Source organism: Lithobates pipiens, unplaced genomic scaffold (assembly GCF_037356315.1).
Source record: "Lithobates pipiens isolate NorthernLeopardFrog02 unplaced genomic scaffold, aLitPip1_a1.2 Scaffold_13, whole genome shotgun sequence".
NCBI classification, from domain to species: Eukaryota; Metazoa; Chordata; class Amphibia; order Anura; family Ranidae; genus Lithobates; species Lithobates pipiens.
In genome coordinates this window covers 411,130,559-411,158,445 of record NW_027507718.1, presented here as the reverse complement: position 1 = coordinate 411,158,445, position 27,887 = coordinate 411,130,559, and the positions used below count along the sequence as shown (strand labels likewise).

Here is a 27,887-nt window from a genome sequence, read left to right as displayed (position 1 = left end):
AGGAGAATGGATCCCCTTCCGTTTTTTGCCAGATCGGATTGGAGGTAGGCGGGTATAAATGGAAACTTTATATCCATCACTCCATATAGGAGGAGAATGAAGGGTCTGATTGGGTGTGCCTGAAAAACAGACAAATGGACCCAATCTGATTTCTTGTGTGAAAGGGGCCTTACTATGTGCAGCAACCACATTGTTCCAATTTGTCCTTTCTCCACTTCTTATCTAGGGTTTGGAACACGCACATACAAAAAAAAAAAATCATTAAGAACCTATTGAAACAAATTAAAACACGATTATACAAATTTTATTTATATACTTTTAACCTGCATTGTTTACAACCAGTGCATAAGCTTCCAGAGAGTACACAGCCCCGGGGAATAAGCAGCTCTGCAGCATTTCCCAAGAAACAATTTTCTGACCACTGTGATGTTTGCTGTGGAGCAAAACTCCAGCCTTATGTTCTGTCTTGCATACTTGTACAGACTCCTCCTCTGTACGGAGATTGCTTATTCTGATATTGCTGCAGCAAGTCATATTGAGCCCCATTTTCTGGCTGGAGGACATCCAGCATTATCTAGCCATTTCCATTTGACATATACAGCAGATTTCAGAGCATGTTGGGTAATGACTTGCTGACTGCCTCTGTTTAAAAAACAAAACAAAAAAAACCCTATCTACTTGCATAGAGAGGACATTCCCTTGCTCTGGGTCATTACATGTGTGTCAATATAGAATATGAATAGAAAAAATAAATTACATAAGCTATTTAGAGCATAGCACTAAAACACGGTGGAGATACCAGCAGTTGCAGCCTCAAGTGTACCACCTACCTACTGTAGGTGGTTAATATGAAAAATCCATATGCAAGTTGTCATATTTATCTGACTAAAGAAAACAAATTTAGAGTTATTGTAGCGCCTGTAGAAATACATTGTATACAGTAATTTTATCCATTCTCTAAATAAAGGCTGATAGACAGACATCCAGTACCTGTTCTGCTGCCTCTCGTTTAACATTATATGTGTCCAAGTGTTCTTGTAGTTCTAAAACGCTGAATTTCAAGGTCTCCAATAAACCACATGACATCAGCTGAAATAGAGAATGATACGCCACATTATCAATGAACTTATAAAATGCAGTTATATAAATATTGGTGTACAAAAATTACTGATTATTACTTATTTTTTAGATTGTAAGATCTAACAAGCAGGGCCCTCTGATTCCTCTTGTACCAAATTGTAATGTAACTGTAATGTCTGCCCTCATGTTGTAAAGTGCTGCACACACTGTGGGCGCTATATAAAACCTGTATAATAATATAATACTATTATGGAGATTACTGTATTACATACTGCATATAGTGCATTGTTAGCCTGTGCCTGCATGACACACATTATTATAGGCTCATCATTGTGTAATAAATTATTTGCTGTGGATTGACACTGAACTGTTGAAAAATATGCCTTAGAGTGCCCAATCATCATACAGTGGCTGCGGGAGTCCCGCTATTCTCAAATTGCACAGCTAGGTGAGGGGAAATAGGTTTTACGTTCAAAAGATTATTTTTTTTATTATCAATTAATTGACAATATGAAATCAGCCAACTTCGCACAGGGTATAAGAATCCAAACACAATAGGATTATACAGGAAATGTAACAGTGGCATAAGAATCACGATTCAGACACATTGGAAATGAAATGTAAGGAAGAAGAAAACAAAAAATGTGGGGTCGCATTTGCATTAGTAAGGGTAAAATGGCCGATATGAAATAGAGGAGGTAAGGTATCAAAAGTATGGGAAAAGAGAGGAATAAGGAAGGAAAAGAGAAGCCAAGGAGCAGTAAGTAGAGGGGGACCTAAGGTGTGTAAGAAGTGCCAAGGTTCTGGTTGGGTCCAGGGAAAGGTGGGACGTAGATGTAAGTCGCCCATGGCTCCCAAGTCGTTAAATATGTTTTAAAGCTGCAATAATTTTACAAATAAAAGTTCAGTTCAGAGAAAGAACTCAACAGGACTTTTACTGAGAATTACATCCTCATATTTCATAGGATCAATTGCACAACCTACCGTTTCAGCATCCACGAACACAGTTGGGCACTCCGAACATGCCATCATTACCTCCAAGGAGCTTTTAAATTTCGTTCCTATTCTCTGAACGCTTTCTCCCAAAAAGTTAATGGAGTCATTTGTTACAGCCCCAAACTTTTTCTGAATTGACTACAAAGAGAAGAGACAATCTTTCATTGTTTTTGACAGTACCACAAGAATACCTTGCCTGAAGTCAGTTACAATTTGGCCATAGAAATTAGATGGAGGACAAACACACTTGTTTGATACAGCTCTGCATGTTCATACTGTGGGAGTGTGTGGATCTACAGTGGCTTGCAAAAGCATTCATCCCCCTTGGCATTTTTCATGTTTTGTTGCCTCACAGCCTGGAATTAACATGGGATGCCACATCTTACCACTTGGATTTTTGCCCATTCCTCCTTGCAAAACTGCTCCAGCTCCTTCAAGTTGGATGGTTTGTGCTTGTGAACAGCAATATTTAAGTCTGACCAAAGATTTTCTATTGGATTGAGGTCTGGGCTTTGACTAGGCCATTCCAATACATTTACATGTTTGCCCTTAAACCACTCAAGTGTTGCTTTAGCAGTGTGTTTGGGGTCCTTTTCCTGCTGGAAGGTGAACATCCTAGCCTCAAATCACACACCGAGTGGTACAGGTTTTGCTCAAGAATATCCCTGTATTTAGCACCATCCATCTTTCCCTCAACTCTGACCAGTTTCCCAGTGCCGACTGCTGAAAAACATCCCCACAGCATGATGCTGCCACCACCATGTTTCACTGTGGGGATGGTGTTCTTTGGGTGATGTAATGTGTTGGGTTTGCACCAGACATAGTGTTTTCTTTGATGGCCAAAAAGTTCAATTATAGTCTCATCAGACCAGAGCATCTTCCCCACATTTTATGAGTCTCCCACATGCCTTGTCGCAAACTCAAAATGTGCCATTATGTTTTTTGCTGAATGTAATGCCTTTCTTCTGGTCACTCTGCCATAAAGGCCAACTCTTTGGAGCGTACAGCTTATTGTCGTCCTATGTACAGATAGTCCAGTCTCTGCTGTGGAACTCTGAAGCTCCTCCAGGGTTACCTTAGGTCTCTGTGCTGCCTCTCTGATTAATGCCCCCCTTGCCTAGGCTGTGAGTTTTGGTGTGTGGCCGCCTTTTGGTAGGATTGCTGTTGTGCCATGTTCTTTCCATTTGGTTATGATAGATTTGATGGTCCTGCTAGGGATCATCAAAGATGTGGATATTTTTTTTATAACCTAACCCTGACTTGTACTTCTTAACAACATTGTCCCTTACTTGTTTGAGAGTTCCTTGGTCTTCATGGTAGTGTTTGGTTAGTGGTGCCTCTTGCTTAGGTGTTGCAGCCTCTGGGGCCTTTCAAAAAGGTGTGTATATGTATTGACAGATCATGTGACACTTAGATTGCACATAGGTGGACATCATTTCATTAATTATGTTACTTCTTAAGGCAATTGGTTGCACCAGAGCTTTTTATGGGCTTCATAACAAAGGGGGTGAATACATATGCACATGCCAGTTATTTTTAGATTTCTGAAAAACAGTTTTATGTATATATTTTTCAAATTTTACTTCACCAACTTAAACTATTGTGTTCTGATCCATCACATATAATTCAGATTAAAAAAACATTGAACTAAAGGCTGTAAAGTAACAAAATAGGTATAAAGCCAAGGGGGTGAATACTTTTGCAAGGCACTGTATATGTTCATGAGAACGCCCCAGCAATCATTCAGAAAAATCTATACCAACTGGTAAAAACCTGCAATCACAAGCCGAGTTGTGTATGAAGGTTTGTTCCCACCAGGAGAGGAACAACAGTTAACACATGTTCTCTACATGTATAAAGTAGGCATACAGCTGTCTTTTTCCACCAAGGCAGTACTGAGGAAGGGGAATTGATAAGAATATGATCCTTTTATGATTTGGCAATCAACAGTTCATTTGTGCTAGAGAGATAAACAGTGGTGTTCACACAACAGACATGCTGCATTATATTTAATGCATGCCATATGCAGCGGCCTGGAGAAGAGAAAGTCTGAGTAGGAACAACTGATGCTCTCAAACATGATGGTGCAGACAACTATCTTATCTCGCCAACAGGCCTTGGTGATGCTAATCTCTATAGCTAACTGTTCCTGAGGATTTCAACAGCTGATCCCCAGCTGATCTCCCCCTGGAGATGAGGCAGAACATGCACACTCAAAATATGCACCATTGGATATCTTTTGTGAATGGGCAAAATAACAGGTCAGGAAACACGTTTACTCACTTCTGCTCCCTGATAAGCAGGTGCTGGCATGATCTGCCTGCCACTCCCTTCCCACTGCCTGGCTGCCCAAGACACATGCCTGGGTACACTTTGATCAATGGAGCACATCAGTCTGCCCTCTTGTATCTACAACCAGTCCTTAAATCTATTGACTAGCAGGTTTGCCCAGGTCTAAAAGAGACCAGACATCCAGATCATCTCCTGATCACGCCAACATCAGAACAATCAAGCAATGACCATTTAACATCGAGGGGATCTTTTAGGCTGGGTTCACATCTCTGTGCAGAGCGGCTTACAGCAGGGGGTCTGGTGCGTCCCTGTTCACCGCTTCAGATCTGATTTCGGTTGGCATTTTTGTCTGAATTATGACCTGAAATGGACCAGAAGATGCACAGGACCTCGTGAAATTTGCCGTCCCAGACCTGTGTGAACCGGCTCCATTGAGAGCCGGTCACAGGCCTCTGTCATGCGACTTGGATGCGGGGAAACCCTCATCCAATTCGCAATAGTGTGAATCCAGCTTTAAGATATATTCACACAATCACACAGTCTGACCTGAAAGAGCTTGGAGAAGATATGAAAGGTGTACACAGCACAGGAGCCATCTGTCTCTGATAACATTTGATTGACGTGGCAGCGCCAGGCTTCTTCCTCATCTTCATAGGTTACTGGCTGAAAAGCAGCTAATATTGCTGAGAGGAAAGGTGACGGTGGTGGCGATGTCTGAACTTCTGCAAAGCCGTCCTGTTCACCATCATCTTGGCTACAAAGAGATAGCAGGATGTTATTGTACAAATGACAAGCTAAACACAGGTCTGCCCTCCAACAAGTTTATTTCTAAGGCTTACTTACAGGCTCAGATTCCCAAACAGTCTCACAACACATGCTGAGTAGATATATTTCACAGTCTTCTTGCTTAACAAAAAGGAAGACGACATCTCCATAGAGGAAGTAAGCACAGCTCTGCTAACTGCCATCTATATGCTATCTCAATGCTAGGCTGATCTCCAGGACATGCAGGCTGAATACACAATTACCTGCTGGAAACCGTCCAAGGGTGCTCACTGCAGATGCACTTTTTTAATTATCTTAAGTAATATCTATGTATAGGGAAAAAAAAAAAAAAAAAAAGACTACAGAACATCCATTTCTAGGGCGATCAATTTAATGGATCCTGTACAGTGCGTCTTCTGCTGCCAAAACTCAGGCACACGTGATACACTAGCTCAGCAAACAAATGAATCACGGCCTTTAACAGCAGAGGATTCAGTGCCTTGAAAAAGTATTCATACCCCTTGAAATGTTACACATTTTGTCATGTTACAACCAAAAATGTAAATGTATTTTATTGGGATTTTATTTGATAGACCAACACAAAGTGGCACATAATTGTGAACTGGAAGGAAAATTATAAATTATTTTCAACATTTTTTACAAGTAAATATGTGAAAAGTTTGGGGGTGCATTTGTATACAGCCACCCTGAGTCAATACTTTATAGAAACACCTTTCTCTGCAATTACAGCTACAAGTCTTTTTGGGGATGTCTCTACCAGCTTTGCACATCTAGAGTAACATTTTTGCCCATTCTTCTTTGCAAAATAGATCAAGTTCTATCAGATTGCATGGAAAGAGTCTGTGAATAGGAATTTTCAAATCTTGCCACGGATTCTCAATTGGATTTAGGTGCTTGGGCTTTAACTAGGCCTTTCTAACACATGAATGTGCTTTGATCTAAACTTTTCCACTGTAGCACTAGCTGTATGTTTAGCGTCGTCGTCCTGCTGAAGAAAAGCATCCCCACAACATGATGCTGCCACCACCATGTTTCATGGTGGGGATGGTGTTTTCAGTGTTAGTTTTCCGCCACACATTGCGTTTTGTGCAGCGTTAGTTTTCCGCCACACATTGTGATTTGTGCAGTGTGCAGTGTTAGTTTTCCGCCACACATTGTGTTTTGCTTTTAGGCCAAAAAGTTAAATTTTGGGCTCATTTGACCAGAGTACCTTCATCTACATGTTTGCTGTGTCCCCCACATGGCTTCTAACAAACAGGACTTCTTATGGCTTTCTTTCAACACTGGCTTTCTTCTTACCACTCTCCCATAAAGCCAGATTTTTGGAGTGCATGAAAAATAGTTGTCCTGTGGACAGATTCTCCCACCTGAGCTGTGGATCTCTGCAGCTCCTCCAGAGTTGCATGGACCTCTTGACTGCTTCTCTGATTAATGCTCTCCTTGCCCGGCCTGTCAGTTTAGGTGGTTGGCCATGTCTTGGTAGGTTTACGGTTGTGCCATACTCTATTTTCGAATGATGGATTGAACAGTGCTCCGTAACATGTTCAAAGCTTGGGATATTTTTTTATAGCCTAACCATGCTTTAAACTTCTCTACAACTTTATCCCTGACCTGTCTGGTGTGAGGTTTTTGGCCTTCATGATGCTGTTTGTTCACTAAGGTTCTCTAACAAACCTCTTAGGGCTTTACAGAACAGCTGCATTTATACTGAGATTAAAATTACACAAAAGTTGACTCTATTTACTAATTAGGCGACTTCAGAAGGCAATTGGTTCCACTAGATTTCAGTTAGGGGTATCAGAGTAAAGGGGCTGAATACAAATGCACGCCACACTTTTCAGTTATTTATTTGTAAAGTATTTGGACAAACCATTTATCATTTTCCTTCCACTTCACAATTATGTGCCACTTTGTGTTGGTCTATCACATAAAATCCCAATAAAATACATTCACGTTTTTGGTTGTAACATGACAAAATGTGGAAAATTTCAAGGGGTATGAATACTTTTTCAAGGCACTCTATGTACTGTGCTAGCAGAAGTGTGTGAGTAGACACAACATGCTCTGTATCAGCTGCTCACACATTTTCTGGAGGTACTTGAAATGGTTGCAAAGTGGGAAGGAATGTACAAACATCTAGCCAAACCAAATCTCACTTTTTTTTACTCTTTAGAGTTTTGAACCCTGGCCTGTTATTTTAATAGATTTCTGCTTTGAGATGCCGTAAAATACCCTTTTCTCGACAGAGAAGATATACTTCCTACCCTCACAATCCTGTGCTCTACATTAGCCTAGATGAGAACAGGTCAAACCCTCATCAAGTGTCATCACACCAATTTGTACGGAAGAGAGGGCAATGGGCGTGTAAAGCTGGCCATACATAGAATTTATTTTTGTTCAGATTTCAGGCTGAAAGAAAAATAAATACAGCAGTACAACACAGATGGATAAATCTCCTTCCTCACTTCTACTAGCTATGTTCTTTTAGGCCTGGTTCACACTTCTGCAGCTGTGAGAGCTGCGTTTTACATAGACACAGCAGTCAATTCATTTGAATAGGCTGCTGTGCCTCCTAAAAATGCAGGGAAAAGGTCCCTGCTCTATTTTTTTAATTGAAGCCCACATGGAAACCGCTGCTATCTCCAGTGCATGCGGGTGCCATTAGGATTAAAAGCATCTCCTGCTTTTTCTGTGTGGATGTTTGCGGCTGCGGAAATGGGTGCAGACCCGTAGCAGGAATCACCCACACAGAAGCGTCAACCAGCTTTTAGGGTCTTTTACTTTTTAAATGGCTGTGATTCTTGATGGTCTACAGTTTTTTACAGTGTCCAATCCTCCAGTAGGCCAGTTACTCTGCATTTTGTTGCCAATTTGCAATATACTGTGTATACAGTGCATTTATACTGTGTAATAACACTATTATTTACGTTATACATGTTGCTATGAAATTCTCCAATATCTGTACAAAGGGATGCAATACGTAGCATCAATTAGGAGTCCCCAAGTGTACAGGAAGTTCTCCCACACATCTAAAGAAATAAACTGTCACAATCAAAACTTTCTGAGATTTATAGGAGATTGTGGCAAATGGGTTTTGCATTCCTAGTTGGGTTTAGGGCAGTGATGGCGAACCTTGGCACCCCAGATGTTTTGGAACTACATTTCCTATGATGCTCATGCACTCTGCAGTGTATTTGAGCATCATGGGAAATGTAGTTCTAAAACATCTGGAGTGCCAAGGTTTGCCATCACTGGTTTAGGGAATGCAAAACCCACTTGAAGCAGGTCAGGAGGAGGGCAACCACAGGTCGAATGCACCTATCAAATTCTGGATGATCTTAGAGGCATCTCAAACTGAGCCATCAAAATAATCCAAACGTCTGTTGACACGGGTCCTTACAGTTGTGCTCAAAAGTTTGCATACCCTGGCAGAAATCTTAAAATTTTGCCATTGATACTGAAAACATGACTGGTCATGCCAAAGCACTGTCTTTTATTTAAGGATATGATTTATATAATATAATAAATGGCTTCATATGATCACTAACCATAAATTAAAAGACAGTTTTTGTGGCCTGATCACTCAAACTTTCAATATGAATGCCAATATTTCAAGATGTCTGTCAGGGTACGCAAACTTTTGAGCACAACTGTATACATAAGATAATTCACATTGCAGACTAAAAGCGCTAACCTGGACAAATCAGAAAAATCTGCCTCTTCCTCCTCGCATCGCTCATCCAGCTCCTTTAAAGCCAATGTAACCTCATCTTCACAGATAGAGTCCTGGGGGCTGCCTGGAGCTGGTGGTTCCAGGTCACATGGTTCTTCTACTTCCAGAGTCTCCTGACAAACCAAAGCTTCATGCTGGTCTTGTGTAGCAATGGAGCTGGTTTCCTCACTTGCTGTGCTCAGCTGTTCATCCTTTACCAGTGTACTGGCATCCTAAAAACAAGGAGGTTATCAGACGAATATACCCCATGAGGGTAATACTACACACAATAACCTTGATATTACAGTACTTCAAAGGCTTTTTGATGACATCTTTTGTGACTCATGAGGCTGGACAGAACATGCTTTTGCTACTGCATGCAGTTTTCCTCACCTGAGCAGATATTGCTATTTGTTCACAGATCTTCCAGCTCCAACATCACCAGAACCTTGATATCACAAGAACCGTACATGCCAGACTACACAGAGTTGTGAAAAGATAGAGGTCTTGGCATTGGGTTGCTACAAAAATAGGTTTTGGAGTTTGCCATTTTAAAATCATGGGCATTAATATAGAAATTGCCCCCAGCTCCAGCAGCCTCCACTCTTATAAAGAGTCTCCTGAAGATCTTGGGTTTCTTCAAGTGTTTGCGGGAATTTGTGCCGATTCAGCCAAAAGAGCATTTGCAAGGTCAGTTACTGATGTTGGAGGAGAAGACCTGGTTTACAATCAATGTTCCAGGTCATCCCATAGGTGTTCAATAGAGTTGAGATCAGGGCTCTGTTAAAGCCTCTTGCGTTCCTCCATGTATTAATTGATGGGTCTTTGTGCACAGTCACGCTGAAACAGAGTACAGTCTTCCTCAAACAAGGTTGGAAGCACACAATTATCCAAAATGTGTTTGCACTGTATGTTGTGGAATTACAATGACCCGATTTTCGTACTGTATGTTGCAGCATTAACAGTATCGTTAATTGAAAACACCTGAATTCAATAATGTGGAGGACAGTCCACATATGTTTGACCATATAGTGTTTCAGTTATACAATGATACGTAAGATGGCAAACAAAAGGGTACAACCTTTTTGGTTCTATGTGCACCTTACTTTAAATGCTAGCTATTGCTAGTTATAAATTGAGGTAGTTGGCTTTTTTGTTTAGCTTGCTGGAATTGGCCTGGGGACACATTGGATGCCTTAAGCTGCCATTGTGTGACCTATCTTTATTACAGGAAGCTCCTGCATAGAGGAAAAGTTTAACACTGGATCACAGTACAGATTTGGAGGAAATACTCCAAGTAAGAATACATAAATTTTGTAATTAGACACTCTTTGCTTATGCCGAAGCTCAGCTTTAAGAGAAAAACTCCATCTTTTCACACACTTTACATAGTTAATTTGGGTCAAGCTGACACCTGTCCGTTTTTATTGCTGTCTGTGCCCATTAGGGAGATTCCCCCTTTCTATTTGTCCTGTTTACCATTATCATCAAACGTGAAAGTACAGAAAAATCCCCCAATTTGGGTTGTCCTCAAAACAGGAATAGAGGGGAAATGTTGCAATGGGGACACAAATTCTGGTGGCAACCATGTATTCCCTTCACTTTGGAGGGATTTCCTCTCAGTTCCTGATTGGCTATGGGACAGAAAGTGAAGGGAAATCTCCCCAATGGGACACAGATGGCAGAAAAAAAAAAGCCCTGAAGGGTTAAGGGTTATAAGCCTCCCTTATTCTATCCAATATGAAAAAATGTTGCTTTTAGTTCTACTTTAACCTTACTTTCTGTTAGGTAAAACAGGTGTCAGCAGGACTTAAAGGCCCCATGAAGCAGTAAAAACCCAAAGGTTCAGAGCCTACCCCATACTATGCAAAACAAAAATAAATTGCTTGACATACACTTAGACCAAATATTCACATTCTTGTGGCAGCCCAATCATGACTGGCTCTCTTAAGTTTGGTCATGCATGGCCTGATCAGAGCATGCAGTACAAATTTGAGCATCGCCTGCTACAGTCATGCCAAAAAGTCTTGGGAGTAACAAAGGAAATTGCATTTAAAATCTCTTTCCAGCCATTAGCAGATTGTTCCCTTTTCTATTAAGAGAAGGGAACAAGGCTTTAACTGTATCCATGTTTCACACAAATCAATCCAGGGGGGCCATGTGTTATCTTTGTTTTTCATTTCTTGCCACTCTGGGCTCAATTACATCAGTGGTAGTAATTAAATCTTACATGATTCTCAGCAAAACATAAATTATTTATGACAGAAATAAAGATACTTACAAATGACGGGTCCCCAGTTAGCTGCCATTTCTCATCCACACACTGGCCATTTAACATTGTGAAGCTGGGACTTTGTTGTGTCACCATGGTTACAAAATATCAATCACTAACAGAGCTGGCCTGAGGTCCTAACCCCAATTACAGCCCAAATCACACACAATGAATAAAAATGATCAGCTACAAAGAAGCACCACAGAGAAATAAATTGCTCAAGAATCAACGTAACCATGCCCAAAACTGTACAATAAATAAATCAATTCACCAAAAACAGTAACAGTTTAACAGAAATATTTGTAACCTTTGGGGTGCGTGCAATTATAAATGATAAATAATACTGTGATTAAGACCCCAAACAGGTTAGAAATATTAAAAATAAAAAATAAAAAGATCTAATTTTGATGTGTAGGACAGCTGCATGAAATCAAAAGAAAATCTATGAGACAGAACTAAAAGGAACCCAGATCAGCCATGCACCAGCCCAGATTTCTCCCCACCTCAGGCAGCTGACTGTTAGCGCTATCTGGAGGGGTCACCTCCACACTGGGGGTCTCAGCTCTGGTTTGCAGCACTTCCTCTGTCAGAGCATTAGTGAGTGAGTCCTGAGGCTGGAGGAAGTGGTCCACGTGGTCAGCCATGTTGTCCTCTGCTGTAGAGTCATTATTAACCTGCAGGAAACAAGTGCAAAATAAAATAGTCACAACAGCAAAGACAGCAACTTAAAGCCCAATTCCAGTTTCTTGCCCTAGAATAAGTCAGCTCACTGTTTCCCCCTCCCAGAAGTGACTAAGCAACCTTCTAATCATGTACACAGAAAGCCAGACATAAGGGACTAAGGAAGCAGGGTGAGCTGAGCTGCTGAGAGAACGACCTGACAAACTTTACTGCATCAACTGTGAAATTTGAGGATGAATTGCTCAATAATGCCTGCAGCTACAGAGGCAAGTACTTGAATGACCATAGCCTAGCTACAGGTTCACTTTAAAGATCAACTATCATTAAAAGAAGTACACACAAGTTTTTATACATCAAAATGGATGGTATTAAATTGGTCGAAAAAGAATACTGGTGACATTTTTTTATTTATATTACATTTATGTAATAACACTGGCTGAGTTAGAAAGGCTCTATAAAAGTAAAATTGTGGGTGGGCAACTGCTCCTCTCCCTAAAAAGGCAATTTCAAAGGTAATATCTTGGAACACAAGATTGCTAACAGTAGCCAGAAAGCAACAGATGATAGTAGGTTTTCTGCTTATACTGAGATGGCTGTATACGGTGAGTCTCCCCTGCTGGACAGACTTACTAGTGTTTACGGCAAATTATTCCATATCTACCTCTATCATGTTCCAATTCTCTAGCAATCCCTAGACAGAAGCTGTTAAACTGACCCTGTCAAGTTACACAAAATTGTAGGTGAAGGTTTCCGGCAAGAGAAAGTATAGAGTTGAAGTATAATCTCCTTCAGCGGCTCGTTTGTTCTACCGTATCTCACCATTCAGCACTTATGTGAGTGTCGGATGCCTGTGCCCCTCCCTGTGCACAATGGCTCCATCTCCCATCCCTTAAAGATCCCTGATACCAGACCATTAATTTCAACCAAAATCTTCCCATAGTGGATTTAACATATTTTATGTATATTATTTACCTGCAAAAGCTTCCTTGTGTAGACATCCAAAAGCCCTGAGACTGCTTCTGGGATAAGCCATCTTGGATATTAATGTCAGCAGTCCCAGCAAACTGAAGTAACGCTCTATACCAGAGGTCTTCAAACTTTTTAAACTAAGGGCCAGTTTACTGTTCTTCAGGCTTTGGTTTTGACCGACTGTGGCCAGTAAGAGTAGTAAATGCTCTGGTGTTAGCGCGAATAAACAATGCCCCATCATTGGTATGAGTGGGAAGAATAATGCCCCATTGATGGTGTCAGGTGGAGGAAGAGTCTTCCAAGGGATGGATAAAAGGCAAGCAAAGGGCTACAGTTTGGAGACCACTGCTCTATACTATTCCCCCTGCTCCTTCTCCAGAAACTGCATAAAAGTGCAGAGGAGCTGTGGGTACAGACAGTAATTCAACAACTACAAATGAACAGATGGCTATAAACATATGAGGCGGGGGCTTTGCTAGGAAATAGACTCCTCACTTTTTCTAGAAGGTTTAAAAGACACATTGCAAATAAATATAAAATTGTTTATGGAAATGAAAATTACTGCAAGTAAATATTTAAAATCTGAGTTTATTGCTGCAAATGTTTGGTGGCATTGTCTCTTTAAGCAACTGCTTATTCCTGTAGTGTTGTAAGGGCTGGAGGAAAAAATCACAGTGCGCGTGGGGGAAAAGGGCATTCAAAACTCCTGGATGTGCTGAATGCTGTAGAGTCTGACAAACTGCTACAGCACTAGAATGGAGGGAAAGCGGGAGACACAAGAGGCCAAAAGGGGAGTATACTTCTCTTGCTTGGAAATTTCAGCTGCTTTTTTAGAGAGACGTATGGGCTTTTTTTTGCGTTTTTGAAATTCTACTTACCTAGGTGGGTGCTGTATCTTTCCCCTGCCAGCTCTAAGACTGAAAACTGAACGATCGAGGGCTGCTGATCGCTCAGTTCTCCTGGCTGTGGCAGAGGTGGCTGGCTCAAGCTCTCAGCTACTAGCTAAGAGGTTAAGCTGGGTGCTGGTCCAGGCAACAGAGTGGATCACGAGCATATGGCCACAATCTTTCCCCAGCCTGGACCGACTCTGTGACTTCAGCCAGCTGTTGGCTTAAAATGGGTCACAGGAGCACAGAACGGACTGCACTCCTGTGATCCACAGAAGTAGTACAGCCAAATGAGCTTTGGCTGTATTTCTCTGTCAAAAGTACTTGGCTGCTTGGAAATTCAGACAGGAAACCAGATTCGTTAACGTAAAGTTAGTTCATTAACTGTCTGTCTAGATACAATGACACCATCTTTCCTTTTCTGGCTGCCTGGAGCATTTTTTTATTTTACTTCAGTCAATAGGAAAGCTAAATGATACCTGGCAATGTAGTCAGGGGTATAAAGAAAGCTAAACCAAAAATGTAGTAAGTACACTTTTATCTATGGTTTGATGAAGAGCATGCTTCCACAAAAATTCAACTACCTGCAAAGTTACTGTAGGAAAGTAAACAAACTGCAATAGCAGTCTTAACTATTCCATAAGTAACAGACATTAGAAGAAACAAATGATCTGAAACAAGCATTTTGGTCTACTATGGTCAGGCATAAGATTTACAAGTTTGAAAGTGCATGGAAGTCAAAAATGGACTCTGATGTCATACCATGTGTGAACGGGACAAAATTTGACTAGCAGTCAGCGCTTCCTCTTCTGAAGACTCATCTGTGTCCTCCTGGTTGGTTAGGTTCAAGCTAGGTGTGCTTCCCGAGTACTGACATTCCTGCAGAGATGGGGTGTCACCTTTGTCAATACTGTCCAACGAACGTCTGCGGACTCCCCAGTTGAAGTTGTCGACACTTTCACCCTGTGATGACAAATAAAAGACCACGTGGGCAACTCATGTCAAATCGTACATAGAACATCAAGAAGCACAAGCAGTGCAAGCTATTAATATGATGGCTCTGAAACAAAGGGGAGGAGCGGAGCACAATCCAAAAAACAAAAACAGGGATACGAGAACAAGACAGGGAACAGATAACTTGGCCAATGTACATATCTATTAATCAAACGGCAAACCTTGCACATTTTATATATGGCAAAAAAAAAAAAAAAAAAACACAAACCACATGGGATCACAGCTAAAACAAGCCACTCCACCAGGCTGCAACTTACCTGCAGCTCCTGGTTAGCAAAAAGGAAAACACAAATATTCATAAGTTACAAGGACAAACACAGAGGCAGGAGAAAACAGTTATGTATCACTTTAACATCACTTATACAGACTAAACGCTGGGCAGAGCAGCACTGCCATGTTACTGTATAGGGCACATTAGGGCTGACAAAAATTGGGAGCTTTTTTTTTTTTTTGAAGGAGAGATCAGAAATGAACCTTACCAGGAAATAATCATTAGTGTCTGAAATGATAAACTATTTACATGCTGCACAGTCTATTAAAGAAAAACAGGGTTCGTCATTGCAGACCTCATTCTAAAAAAGCTAGTTTCACAGCTGCCTGTGGCTTTAACACTGAGTCAATGTCCCGGAAATAGTGTGCAGTTTAGGAACACACAACCCCTGATCTGCATACATGCAGTACTGAAACCACTGTATCTGCATGAAGGCCAGGCAACTAGTATTTTCAGGAGATGTCAGCAATTGCATATTCTCTTACTATAGGTCTTCCTTTAATCTGGAGACTTCAAATGAACTTGTCATGGCCTAAGAAGTACTCATTCCAACAACTACTCTACTGATGTGATGCAGGCAAGTACCCGCTTTGAACCAAAGCATGTGCCCTTGTGGAACCCCTTGTATCCTACGTATAGGCACACAGCATGGACTTTGGGCAGAGTTGACAAGAAGCCCTTTCCCTCTTCTCATTCAACTGACAAGTGCCAGAAAATATTCTAACCATTAAGACACTACCAACTGAAGAATGACAGAAGACAGCATCTTAACATCAAATGTAGGCCATAGAAAAAAAAAAACAGTCTGTACAAGACTGATATTTCAGTTACTGGTGGGATCTTGAAAGGCCAAGTCTCCAGCTGGCTTTGTGTATAATTTGCACTTGAACTTCAATGGCAAGGTATCCCTGTCAGCTCCTGGCTCTGTTCCCACATAAAGTGGAACTTTACCCATAACAACGTCACAAAAATATGTTCTTTAGCAAGAAACATACAGTCTACATTATTAATTATGCTACCAAATTAGTGTGTGCTGTGAGTACTGCTCCTTCTTGCTTGAGGCTGCCATTTTTGTTGAAGGCCAGAGCAGGACTAAATCTTTAGGCTGTCAAAAGATCAGACTCGACAATTTTTGGCACAGTGAGGAAAATGGAGAGCAACTGAGCATGTGTAGAGCAGGGTGAGACAGTGTATTACTGAATTTTAAACAGTATAGGCACTTATTTATAATGTTCTACATAGCTATACATGCAAAAAGGGCCAGCCTGAAGTGATTAAGATCCCTCCTGCTGCATGCTTTATTATAAAAAAAACTGAAATTCCAACAGGGAAAGGAGGACTATCATTTACTGGTCATGGCAGCCCTGGGAACTAAGAAACTTAAAGCGGAACTGTATTCTTGATAAAAAAATAATGTTCTATAGCAAGGAATGTACATTTCACATGAATAATTATTCTACCAAAATTAGTGTGTACTGAAAATTGTTCTGGTTTCCTCTTGCCGGAATGAGCCCTAAAATCATACACACACTTTATTTTTATACTACTCTTGGCCTGAATACTAACAGATACAAAGTCCATGGGAATATTCTAAGCTCAGTCCTAAGCAGAGCCCTTGGTCCTATGTAGCTAAAATTAATTAAAGTTCCATAAATGTTTATCTGTGGATTTATTGAAACCTTTATGGGGCTACATTCATATTAAACTCTAAATAAAAATGAAGGCTGTTATATGTACCTAGAACTCAATACATTATACGCAAATTCTCTTATCTATTTCAAAAAGCACCGTCCTGCACTAAGAAGAAAGCAATTTCATAGTTGGACTCTTTCAATCATATAGGATAGTGACCCCATGGTGTTGTTAAAAGTTGTAAACTAACAGCAGAAACCTACAGGTGTCTACATGCATGCTGTCCCACTTTGTACAGCACCCAAGACCCAAACACATAGTGCTCCAATAGCTAAATGTGGTCCAGCTTCTGTGCCAAGGCCTTAGGCCTGTCCATTCTTGCACATACTGGATCTCCTTTTGAAGGGAATCCTTTATAGCCAATAGCGTGGTATGGGAATCTGTAGGCCCAAGTTCTCCACCACATAAAGTGTTCAGGTTTTCTATCCCTGAACACCCTTAAAATGTGCTTAAGTATCTGAATTTAACATGTCCGTCCTATTAGAAAAGTGTCCACAAAGTCACTTTAAATAATTCTTAGTGATTGTAAATGCAATTTTTTTTTTAAATTAAAATAACAAACATCTCACACTTACCTCCAAAACCATTGCACACAGCAGCCCTGGTCCTCTTCTCGGTTCCCCCTGCTGCCACTCCTGGCTCCCCCCCCCCCAAGTGACTCCATAGCAAACTGCTTGCTATGGGGACACTTGTGCATGCTTGCTTCCTAGCTCTGTTGCATGTCCATTGACACACAGAATGCAGCTCAGCCCCACCCCCACTTCCTTCTTACTAGCTGTGATTGACAGCAGCATGAGCAAATGGCCTCCATTGCTGACTCTGAGCCAATGAGGAGGAAGAGAGCCGAGGGAGCCTCTGCTCTTATGCACATAGCTGTATCGAGATCAGGCTCAGGTAAGTATAAGGATGGCCTGAGAGGGGAGCTGCATGCAGAAGGTTTTTATCTTAATGAAGAGAATTAAAGTGATACTAAAGTCTATTTTCTTTGCCGAAAAATAAAAAACATGTTCTACTTACCTGCTCTGTGCAGTGGTTTTGCATAGAGCAGCCTGGATCCTCATCTTCGGCTCTCTTGGCCCCTTCCCCCTGAAAAATGCCCCCACCGCAAGCAGCTTGCTATAGGAGCAACCGAGCGGAGGCACAGCTCTGTGTGTCCATGCAGACATGGAGCCTGGTAAGGCCCCACCCCCTCTCTCCTCATTGGCTGACTGGCATTGACAGCAACTGTCTCAGCCAATGAGGAGGAGAGTCCCGGGCAGCCAAGTCTCTCCTGCAACATCGCTGGATAGCGAGGGACCTCAGGTAAATATTAGGGGGGGCTGCTCCACACAGAAGGTTTTTTCCCTTAATGCATTAAGATAAAAAAAACTTTTGCCTTTTCAGTCACCATATTAAAACTGATCACAGATTTAATCTGAATAAATACTTTTTGCACAGCCTCACACAATAATTGTATTTCAAGTCATGAAAGGAACTTAAAAGAATGGTGCCCAGTAGCAAGGTTACATTTTAACTAGGCAGATAGAACGGTTTTATGAAATGAGACATTATAGCCTGGAGAAAAGCTGAGAGATTACAGCCTAGCTCTGCAAAGAAAATAGTTTTTACTTGTATTCACAGCTTAATAAATACAGATTCATTAAAAAAATGCTTCAAAGCAGATCCTCGCTTGGATTCCACTATATTTTATGGCTAGAATTCTGTGTTTTCTACGTGTATGAACTGCAGTGATATGAAATATCTGCTCTGATTCAGTCTTATTTTCTTTTTATCATTTGGAGTTAATGGATTTCCAGAGATGAGTGGTCGACATTTAAAAGACTGACACATGGCTCTCACCTCCGCATCTTCCAATTCAACATCCAGAAAATCAAAGTCCTTGAAGACACCAAACTGCTGTTCACTGCCGGTGTCCTCGACAGCCACTTCCTCCTCTTGAATGGCTTCCTCTGTGCTCAGAATCAGGCTGGTCTGCTGATCTCCACCTTCAAGATCTTCATTTGATGAGAAGACCACCTGTGGAGAGCAGAGATTGGAACTCAAGCTTTCTAAAAACACTCATATTCTCTGTGTGCGGCTGACGTTTGACAATTTACAGGTGCCAAGGCTCTCTAAGCAAACAGCCAAATGACTTGCAAGGAGAGCAATTAAAGCAGGTTTAATTAGCGGCTGCTAAGACAACAAGTCACACTTACTGATGGATTTTTGGGGAGACCGGAGTCAGGCCCACACAGTGACAGGACATTCATTAACTTTTCTCGAGTTCTCCTCTGGAAAAGAAAGGTCATAATGGAGAAGAAAATTAGCAGAAACAGTGTGCATCTTCTTATCAATCAGGTAGGCATAATGAGAAACAGTCAGAAAACAACATCAATTAATGGCAGACAGAACATTTACTTTCATCAGATGCTCTAAATACCCCGATTCCTTATAGCAGCACAACGAAAGCAATGATTGCAGGCTACAATCACGACTTATTCTAAATCTAAAAAGTTTACAGGTTACAAGCAGGCTGCACCATTCAAAAACATCTGAAGGGAACATATAAACTGTGGAAGCAGCTAGAAGAAAATCTGGATGCTGCTGGAAAAATCCCCTTACATAAGCTCTGACCTGCAAGATGAACCAACTACTCAGCACAGATTAAGTAGAAGATCCAGATCTGACAAAACGCAGCAGGAGATGAACTATCTGCGTACCAATGAAACTTTCTCCTGTTTTTGTGGTGGAAAATAAGCAAAAAAAAAAAAATATATATATATATATATATATATATATATATATATATACACACACACACACACACACACACAGTACAATTCCTATGCAAGTCATATTGTAATTGAATGTTATTAAAAATTACCTTTCCTTTTCAATCTGTAGTTCTATAATTTTCTGTAAAATGCAATATGGCTACCAGGAGGACTTCTGTACACCTTATGTGTACAGAACTTTCCCAGAAATGTCATTTCCTGCTTGTGTGAACGGCTTACTGATTTTCCTAGAGGTCTGCACTAAGAGAAGTCAGATTTTAGGCATCTTCAACAAAAATATAATTTTCTGTGCATTACTCCCAAAGGGTTAATCACTTCTAAACAAATTCAGACTCTGCAATTTTCCTCATTAGAACACTGCAAGTGTATCAGCTGATTGATAATGAGGCACTCCCATTCAGATTTACTCTGCACAAACATTTTTATTCCCTTAAAGCGTTGTTTCAGCCCTAAAAAAACACAAAAAAAAAATAAAAGTCAGCAGCTGAAACAAAAGTAGCTGCTGACTTTTAATAAGGAGACTTACCTTTCCAGGGAGCGCCCGCGATGTCGGCCGCCGAGGCTAACATGTCCCTCGGCTCTCGGGTCCCAGCGCTGCCATTCCAACTAAGGGAAACGGGCAGTGGAGCCTTGCGGCTTCATTGCCTGTTTCCTACTGCGCATGCTCGAGTCGCTTTGTGAATGGGACGCACTCTGTTAGGGAACACACAGTTTCCAGAACACAGCACGCCCCATTACCCAGAAGACAGCGCGGAGGAGGGGAGAAGACTGAAGATCACCGAGGAGCAGGAAGAAGGCAGATTAGGAAGACTGCCTAGCAACAGGGATTTCTGGCCAGGTAAAAAAAAAATTTTTTTTTCACATTTTTTTATTTTTTATTTTTTATTAAAGAATATCAATGCTTTTTTTTTTTTTTTAGGGTGGCCCTCCACTTTAAGAGCAGAAACAGATAGGAATCTACACAAACATTTGTAAAATCCCTGCAATGTACATAGACCACCCAGAGGAGATTGTTTTTTTTTTTCTCAACAAAAGTGCAGTTACTCAAGTGGGTAAAGGCTACTGTGTGCAGATTAATGATTCAAGCTGGTCACAGACTGATCGAATCCTTGCTTAACCTGGTGAATTTCAAAGTGTGGTTCAACTATGTGCGACAGAAGTTAATCATTTGATCGACTTCTGTTGAAGGAACGTGCTGGAGAAATGGAGGATTCTTAAAGTGGAATTACACAACATGTTAGCACCACAAACCAAAAATGCTTTTTAATTTACTTTTAATATTCAAAGCAAACTCACCCATGTCTCCATGCTTTATTCTGCTGAAAAATCACTTTGAAAAAACACCCCCTTAGCAATTCTGGCCATGGTCATCTTGAGTAAGGGCAGATAATTCATATAGCATTTACTTCTAGGAATCCATCTGTCCTTTGCTCAGGGATGCAGGCGGGAGAGTGTGCTTAGCTGAGAAAACCCCTCCTCCCCCTCCTGAAGTCTCCTGGGATTTATGACATCATTTGCCTAGGCCTGGAAACCAGGAAGTAACTGAAGAAATGTGAAAAAAATATCTATCTTTTTTACTAATGCTAGCAGCATAAGGAATAAGAATAGTCCATGTTGGTTGAGAGTAAAATTCCACTTTAAAGTGGATGTAAACCCTCACATATACCCAGTGAAGTGAACAGCCTCAGATGATACACTGAGTTAAAAAAAATCTCCCTACATAAGTTATATATATTGGATATACATGTAAATCTGCTATATTCCTTTAGAAAGTGCACATCATTTAAAAAAATGCTCTTCCTGTTTCAGTGGGAGGGGAGTGTGGACATACACAGTGTGACAGCTGATTGGAGGAAAGCACACACCCCCCTCCACATAGGCAGAGGAATGAAGAAAGCTGCTTTTATCTCCATGTCGGAGACCTTGTCAGAAGTTATCATGCTGGTAGCAGAGGACCGGAGCAGCACGGGACTTAGGGCTTTGGAGAGAGAGAGAAGTAAACACTACAGATCTACCGGTATGTGCCCAGGTCAAATTTCATGAATGGGGTTTACATCCACTTTAAGCTTTTCTTTTCATTCAGCCAAAACTACCCGCCTATGGCCAGCTTAACTTTAAAGGGATTGTAAAGTGAATTTTTTTTTTTTTTTTAAATAACAAACATGCCATACTTACCTCCTCTGTGCAGCTCATTTTGCACAGAGTGGCCCCGAACCTGCTCTTCTGGGGGCCCTCGGCGGCTGTCTCGGCCTCCTCTCGCAGGTGCTTCTCATGTTTATGCGAGCTCCCTCGCATGGTGAGAAGCACCTGCAGGCGTGCTCTCGTGATACAGCCGGTGGCTATAGCCGCTCGCTGTATCACGCGGCCCTGCTCCACGGCGCTCCGCATCAGTGGATGTGATTGACAGCAGCGCGAGCCAATGGCTGCGCTGCTTTCCATCCATCCACTCCAGCCAATCAGCGGCCAGGCTGAATGGTGGAAAGGACGACGGGGGCGAGCACGGGATTTTCGAGGGGTGAGGTAAGTAAAACGGGGGGGCTGGGGGGCGCAGGCACTGTCAGATGTTTTTTCACCTTAATGCATAGAATGCATTAAGGTAAAAAAACATTTACCTTTACAACCCCTTTAAGGCTGACCATAAACAAACTTTATATATTCAGCCTGTAGATTCCTAGACAGCATGGATGGACGAATTAAGTGGTTTGGCTACCTGAACACTGCCTCCATAGTCGGCTTCTCAGCCTGATCAGAACTCAAAGCTCAACTCCAGACACACTAGTTTCCCCCCAAGCCACCCCCTTCTTTTCCTGAAGGTCCCCCAGCATGCTTTTTCAGCTATTTTTTATACCTAACTTTTCCAAAGTCTTCAGGATGGTCATGTAATGTCCTCTTTAGGGATGAGCTCAGGTGTTTTCGGATCTAGTCTGAACCCTTGTGAGGAAGCTGTCACTGTAGTGGATCAATTATCTGTGTTCAAGGCATTTCCCACTCTGCAGTCAAACCTATACAAGCCTCATGTATGTGTGAAGCTGTGATTGGCCCAGTACAGAGACAGCTTCCTGGTGGGCTCGCTCATGTGGGTCCTAGTCCTCCTGTACAAGGCAGTCTTTACTAAATCAGAGATGGGCACTGAATTGATGATGCTGGGCGTCATTCAACCTAGAAGATCAAGGGAATATTTTGGCCAAAAGAGGTACCTTAGAGGAAAACTTTGTATTACAGTTGAGTATTGCAGACCAAGTTGCTTTTTTTAATGTATAGCAAAAGAAAATATATAAATGTGCACGGAGTTGGGTTTTAACCTAAAAAACATATTCTGTAAACAGAAGGACATCTAGTGCCCAATCCAGCAGATTGGTTATAAACAAAAATCCACTCTTGATTGTTCATAGTGGTGAATACCACGATGAGGAGAACATAAACATATTTCTTTTCTGGGTACCTTTATAAAGGATAACTTGCCTTTTTGAGAGATTATGAATGAATGGCTCCATTACCTGAGAGAGCTGTGGTCTTTTCCAGCTAACAGGGACAAGAGCATTGGAGTTAGAACCAGAGGAAGTGGAGGATGTACTTCGAGTTACAGCAATGACTTTTGCCTTCCCATTTCTTCCTGCAGCGCTGTGTTGGTCTCCGTACTTCTGCCCGATTATTGGTGTCTACAAACAGAGGCCAATATAAGTGAGATCTGGCAATGTGTTGGAGACGGGAGAAGGAAAAGAAATGGAAATACGAACAATCAATTCTCATAACACGGTATCTCACCTCTGATATGTCAAAATGAAAATCTAATGTTTTTCCAGGTAGCTCTTTGGAGGCACAATTAAATATTTTTGTAAATGAGATTTCGGGTGAGCCTATATCTCTGTAGGATTTTGGAGCGTCATTTGGCACTACAAGACAGGCTGAGCGGGAGACCACAAGTTTAAGGATATTCAGTGCTTCTCTCCAATACGCACTCTGACAGGACAAATAGTAAAATAAAACTATGATTAAGAGATGAATAATACAAGAACAAAAACTATGGCAGAAAGAGAGGCAAAAAAACAACAATCCCAGTAGCAGGCAGCACGAAAATCTGGAACTAAAGACAATTCTTCACCTGAAATTGGTCAGCCTGAAATAGTCTATTGGTTGGACACAATACCCTGATAAGAGTCAGTAAAAAGAAGAGGACAGGTGCCAACTACTTTACACATCTCTCAGCATCTAATAAGCACTGAAAGCATGTGTAGAAAGTCATTGTAACCCCTAACCAATGAACCCCTTATTTGCTACATTTTGGCTTGTTAAAGATACCATTGCAAGCATTTTATTATATCTATTTTATGACTGCAAAAACACCTGTTAATCTTGTCAGAAATTTCCTCTGCTAACTAAAGGTGTTATCTCAAAAATACCATTTAGCCCTCCCTGTTCCTATTGACTACAAGTCAATTAGTCCCTATGTTATAGAAAAGAAGACAGTGGGAGTAGTTGAGTAGTCTAGCAAAAGACAACTGGCAGGGCTGACACCACTCAGTCCACAAAAAGTGTTTTGCCAGCCTATAATAGGAATTTAAGATGAGTTCATTCCTAGCAAATCTATTTTACCTTAAAGCAGTGTTAAACAAAAGCAAACATTTATTATACTGAAGTCTTACCAATTCTTAGTTATGGTGGCTGTATTGGTTTGCTTTTTTAGGCTTTACTTCATTTTCACCCGGCAATCTGGCCAATAAGTTTTCTTTCAACAAAACAAGCTGCCCTGCAGATGTGTCAGTTACAGGGTTGAGGAGAAAAGCCATTTACCACTGACAGCTGTGCTTATAATGGTCAGCTTTTATTTATGTCAAAGGCTTTGTCTCAAAAGGAAAAAAAACTTTTGCTGTAATTGCTTATAAAGTATTAGCTGAATTTCTGCATCTAAAACTGTTCGTACATCTAACACTAACACACTCTAACACCCTCCTCTCAGATTAAGAATGTTGTTATCTAAAAGGTGTCTTTGTTGCTCCAGCATCCAGAGTATAGGCACCCTAAGGCTGGGTTCACATTACAGCGGTGACGAGAATCGGATGTGATTCGCACCGCACTGCAGTGAAAATCACATCCGATCTCTGTGCGGTGCGAGTTCAGCCATACAGATAGTATGGCTGAATTCGCATCACACCCGGCCCAAACTCGCACAGGACTCTTTTTTTGGTCCGCAGCAGAATCTGATAGCATGGGTGTTCACACCATGCGATCAGATTCCTGTCCCAGTTTGCAGATCGCACTGCGATATGCGAACTGATCTGGGGGTGTCATTAACATTTCACTGACACTCCCAGCAGTTCGCATAGGGCAGTGTGAACTGCCGCCGGGAGGTATGCGATGCGGGAACCCGCAGCGGATTTGCGGCGTTCCCGCATTGCTGCAATGTGAACCCAGCCTAAGACAGAAGGTGTGTTACAGGCCACATGAAACAGTGAGAAAAAGCCAAAAAAAAGAAAGAAAAACCTAATACAGCCACCACATTTAAAGGGTAACTATGATTTTAACTGGAAATCCCCCCCCCCCCCAAAAAAAAGTAAATAAAAAAAAATATAGCATATACAATTGATACAGAAGTCACATTGTAAATGAATGACTTTAATCACAAATGCATGACACAAATGTAAATGACCATTCCTATTTGATTTGCAGCGCTGTCATTTTCTAAAAAAATTATTGCAATATAGCAACCTGCACGCATTTTGTACACAGCTGGTGTACGGTATGCCCCCCAGAAAGGTATTCATTTTCCAAGATGTCTGCACTAAGAAAAAAAATCTGAATTTGGTCACCCCCTTCAACAAAAACTTAATTTTTGTTGAGATTCCCTCAAAGGGAGATTGAGACCCGGCAACTTTCTTCATTAGAACCCTGCAAGTGCAGCAGCTAATCAATAAGGAAAAGTCACTTCCAGTCGCATTCACTTCAATAAAGGAAAAAGTCACTTTCAGTCATATTCACTTTGCATGCACAGCTGCAATATATTACAATTTTAGTTTTGTGTTTAAAACCCCTTTAAGACTTTTCTTCTGTGGGATACAAGCAGACCCCGAGACCTGAAAAGCTGCATTGTACATCTCTACAGTCACATATAGTTCTGAGAATGGTATTGCTGGTACTGCTAAGCTGACCTCATTTCAGTGTTTTCATTTGAGTGCTCCTGAATAAAGTGTTCCAGCCAAGCACAAAGCTATATAAAGCAGTTTGCATCAAGCTGGCTTAGTGCTCTAGGGCTTTCCTGCACAGAACCTTGCATTATAGAATGTTGTGGTTTTGACGGGAGCCAAAAAATAAATGCTTCTGTCAGAGCAGGATATTGGAAATTAATTACAAGTCATAAAACATCTGGCTTTTATGGGTAACAGGAAAAAGAAAAAACAAAACAAAAACCTCTTGAGCACATTAAATGAATGACATTGTGAATGCAAACCAGTCCCTTGCTCTGGGGACAATTGCCATTGCACTGAAGAGGAGAATGCATGTAATAGTGCACATACAACAATGAAAATCCTTGCTGTGTGCGTCTGTATGTATATATATATATATATATATATATATATATATATATATATATATACACACACACACACACACACACACACATTTATATTTATATATATATATATATATATATATATATATATATATATATATATATATTTATACATACACATATATATATATATATATATATATATATATATACACACAGACACACACCCGATAAATCTAAATCTAGAAAAAAATCCCTACCTGAACATATTTTCCTATGATTTTTATAATTTCAAGGTTAAACTGCTTCACAGGAGCAGTGGAGAGGTCAATATGACTGAGGAGGCTGTAGATGATCTGCAGTAATGACTGCTGCATGCTGGACAGGCCCTTCTCCAGGAGCTGTAAGACAAAGACAAGAAACACAAACTGATTACTTGTGGAATAAAATGGGAAAGTCCATTGACAAAAAGGAATGTTGCTCACCCACCCCTGACATTCCTTATAATAAATGCAGCAGGTATGCGCCTGGTTATTCAGATAGAGATTTCTCCACTAGAGACAACCTACTTGCTAAGATGTAAAATGATTTTGCTGCTACCCAAAAATTGAACGATCTGCTTTAGGTGGACTGACCCTTAAATATAATCAATTTACCACAACATTCACAGCTTTAGCTAAACAAAAATAAATAACTAAAATGGACTGATTTTTTTCACTTACCAGAAAATCCTTTTTTTGGAGTTCATTGAGGGATGCAAATTGGTTATACTGCAGTTTACAAGAGGGTTTGGACACTGGCCAACAAAAAAAACAGTGACCTGAAGGTACAACACTTCCCACTCCCCAGCATGCCTCAGTTTTGTAGAAAAGCAATACTAAGGGGAAGATCATAGACACATAGGGGCGGGCGGGACCTGTGTCCTTCAATGAATTCTAAGAAATGGATTCTACAGTAAGAACAACATTAAGATCCCACAGTAATACAGATGAACGCACAGCCGGGCTACATGAGAAGCACCTTGAACAAAAGTCTCAATCAAAAAGATAAACTAGGGGTCTCTGAAACAAGACAGCAAGGCCCTTGATTGGTACTCAGGGCCAACTACTGATTTGGGCCCTGATTTAAAAAAGGTGGGGTTTCACTCTATTGAGTATTTCCTGGAATGAAAACTTCTTTCCTCATACCAATAGTTATGCGTTCGACGGGCTAGGGTAGACCTAGCAGGGAGTAGAAATCCTGACTTTTTGGAATCACTGATTCAGAGATACCCCTGGTCTCAACAGTTAGATTCTCCAAATTCTGATCAATGGGATCCTTAAAAACAGGTGCATCCTCTATAGGAGCTGTTAGTGCTTTATTAGGATGGGATACTCAAGGCATGGAACACTCTTCAAAAAGGACTCCTCAAATGGGTAAAGAGTTGTCAAATGTTTAGGCATGAAAAGCTTATCAGGAGTGTCCCAATCTCCATAAAGGAAATCTGGGACCAACATATGCATCGGGATAGCCTTGGTAGCCCTAACCTGTTAATACAATATATCCTCATGAATCAGCCAAAATTCACTCCACTCAAAATCTCTTGAAGAAAAGTTCAAAGAAGCCAGTCAGAAAACTGTACAGAACAATGGCTGTATCCAATCAGATGCAGGCACTGCTTAGGTATTTTGACAGCCAGCGGGACCACCTGTGAAAATACACTAGGACCCGTGGTGGATTCATTCATTTACACTGTTAAGGAATTGGCTGGATTTTTATCTATCATTGTATGTCCAGCTTTAGGGCATTTATGTAATCCTAAACAGTTAGCAGCACTGATGGAAGCTGCAGGCTGTTCTTCTGATTTCACGGTGGTGTTCACAGTATCAATAAGAGCTGAAACAGTTTCTCTAAGGCTGGGAGTAATTGAAGTTGCTTGGGATTTAGAAGTTACACTGTATTAAACTATTCAAG

At 41.0% G+C, this 27,887-nt stretch overlaps 1 protein-coding gene across 9 annotated transcripts in view; it reads right to left on the bottom strand.

Moving 5' to 3' along the window:
* FRYL (FRY like transcription coactivator) overlaps positions 1-27,887 on the bottom strand; it is a 471,518-nt gene that overhangs the window by 18,693 nt on the left and 424,938 nt on the right. For all 9 annotated transcript variants that reach the window (XM_077477518.1, XM_077477512.1, XM_077477513.1 and 6 more), the window contains 11 exons: positions 26,195-26,335; positions 23,192-23,386; positions 22,924-23,085; positions 18,848-18,922; positions 18,492-18,668; positions 14,438-14,638; positions 11,642-11,812; positions 8,849-9,099; positions 4,915-5,122; positions 2,065-2,214; positions 991-1,089 (listed from right to left, as the gene is read on the bottom strand). In XM_077477518.1, coding sequence (XP_077333644.1) covers positions 991-1,089; positions 2,065-2,214; positions 4,915-5,122; positions 8,849-9,099; positions 11,642-11,812; positions 14,438-14,638; positions 18,492-18,668; positions 18,848-18,922; positions 22,924-23,085; positions 23,192-23,386; positions 26,195-26,335 — 1,830 coding nt within the window. The remainder of the gene's footprint in view (positions 1-990; positions 1,090-2,064; positions 2,215-4,914; positions 5,123-8,848; positions 9,100-11,641; positions 11,813-14,437; positions 14,639-18,491; positions 18,669-18,847; positions 18,923-22,923; positions 23,086-23,191; positions 23,387-26,194; positions 26,336-27,887) is intronic.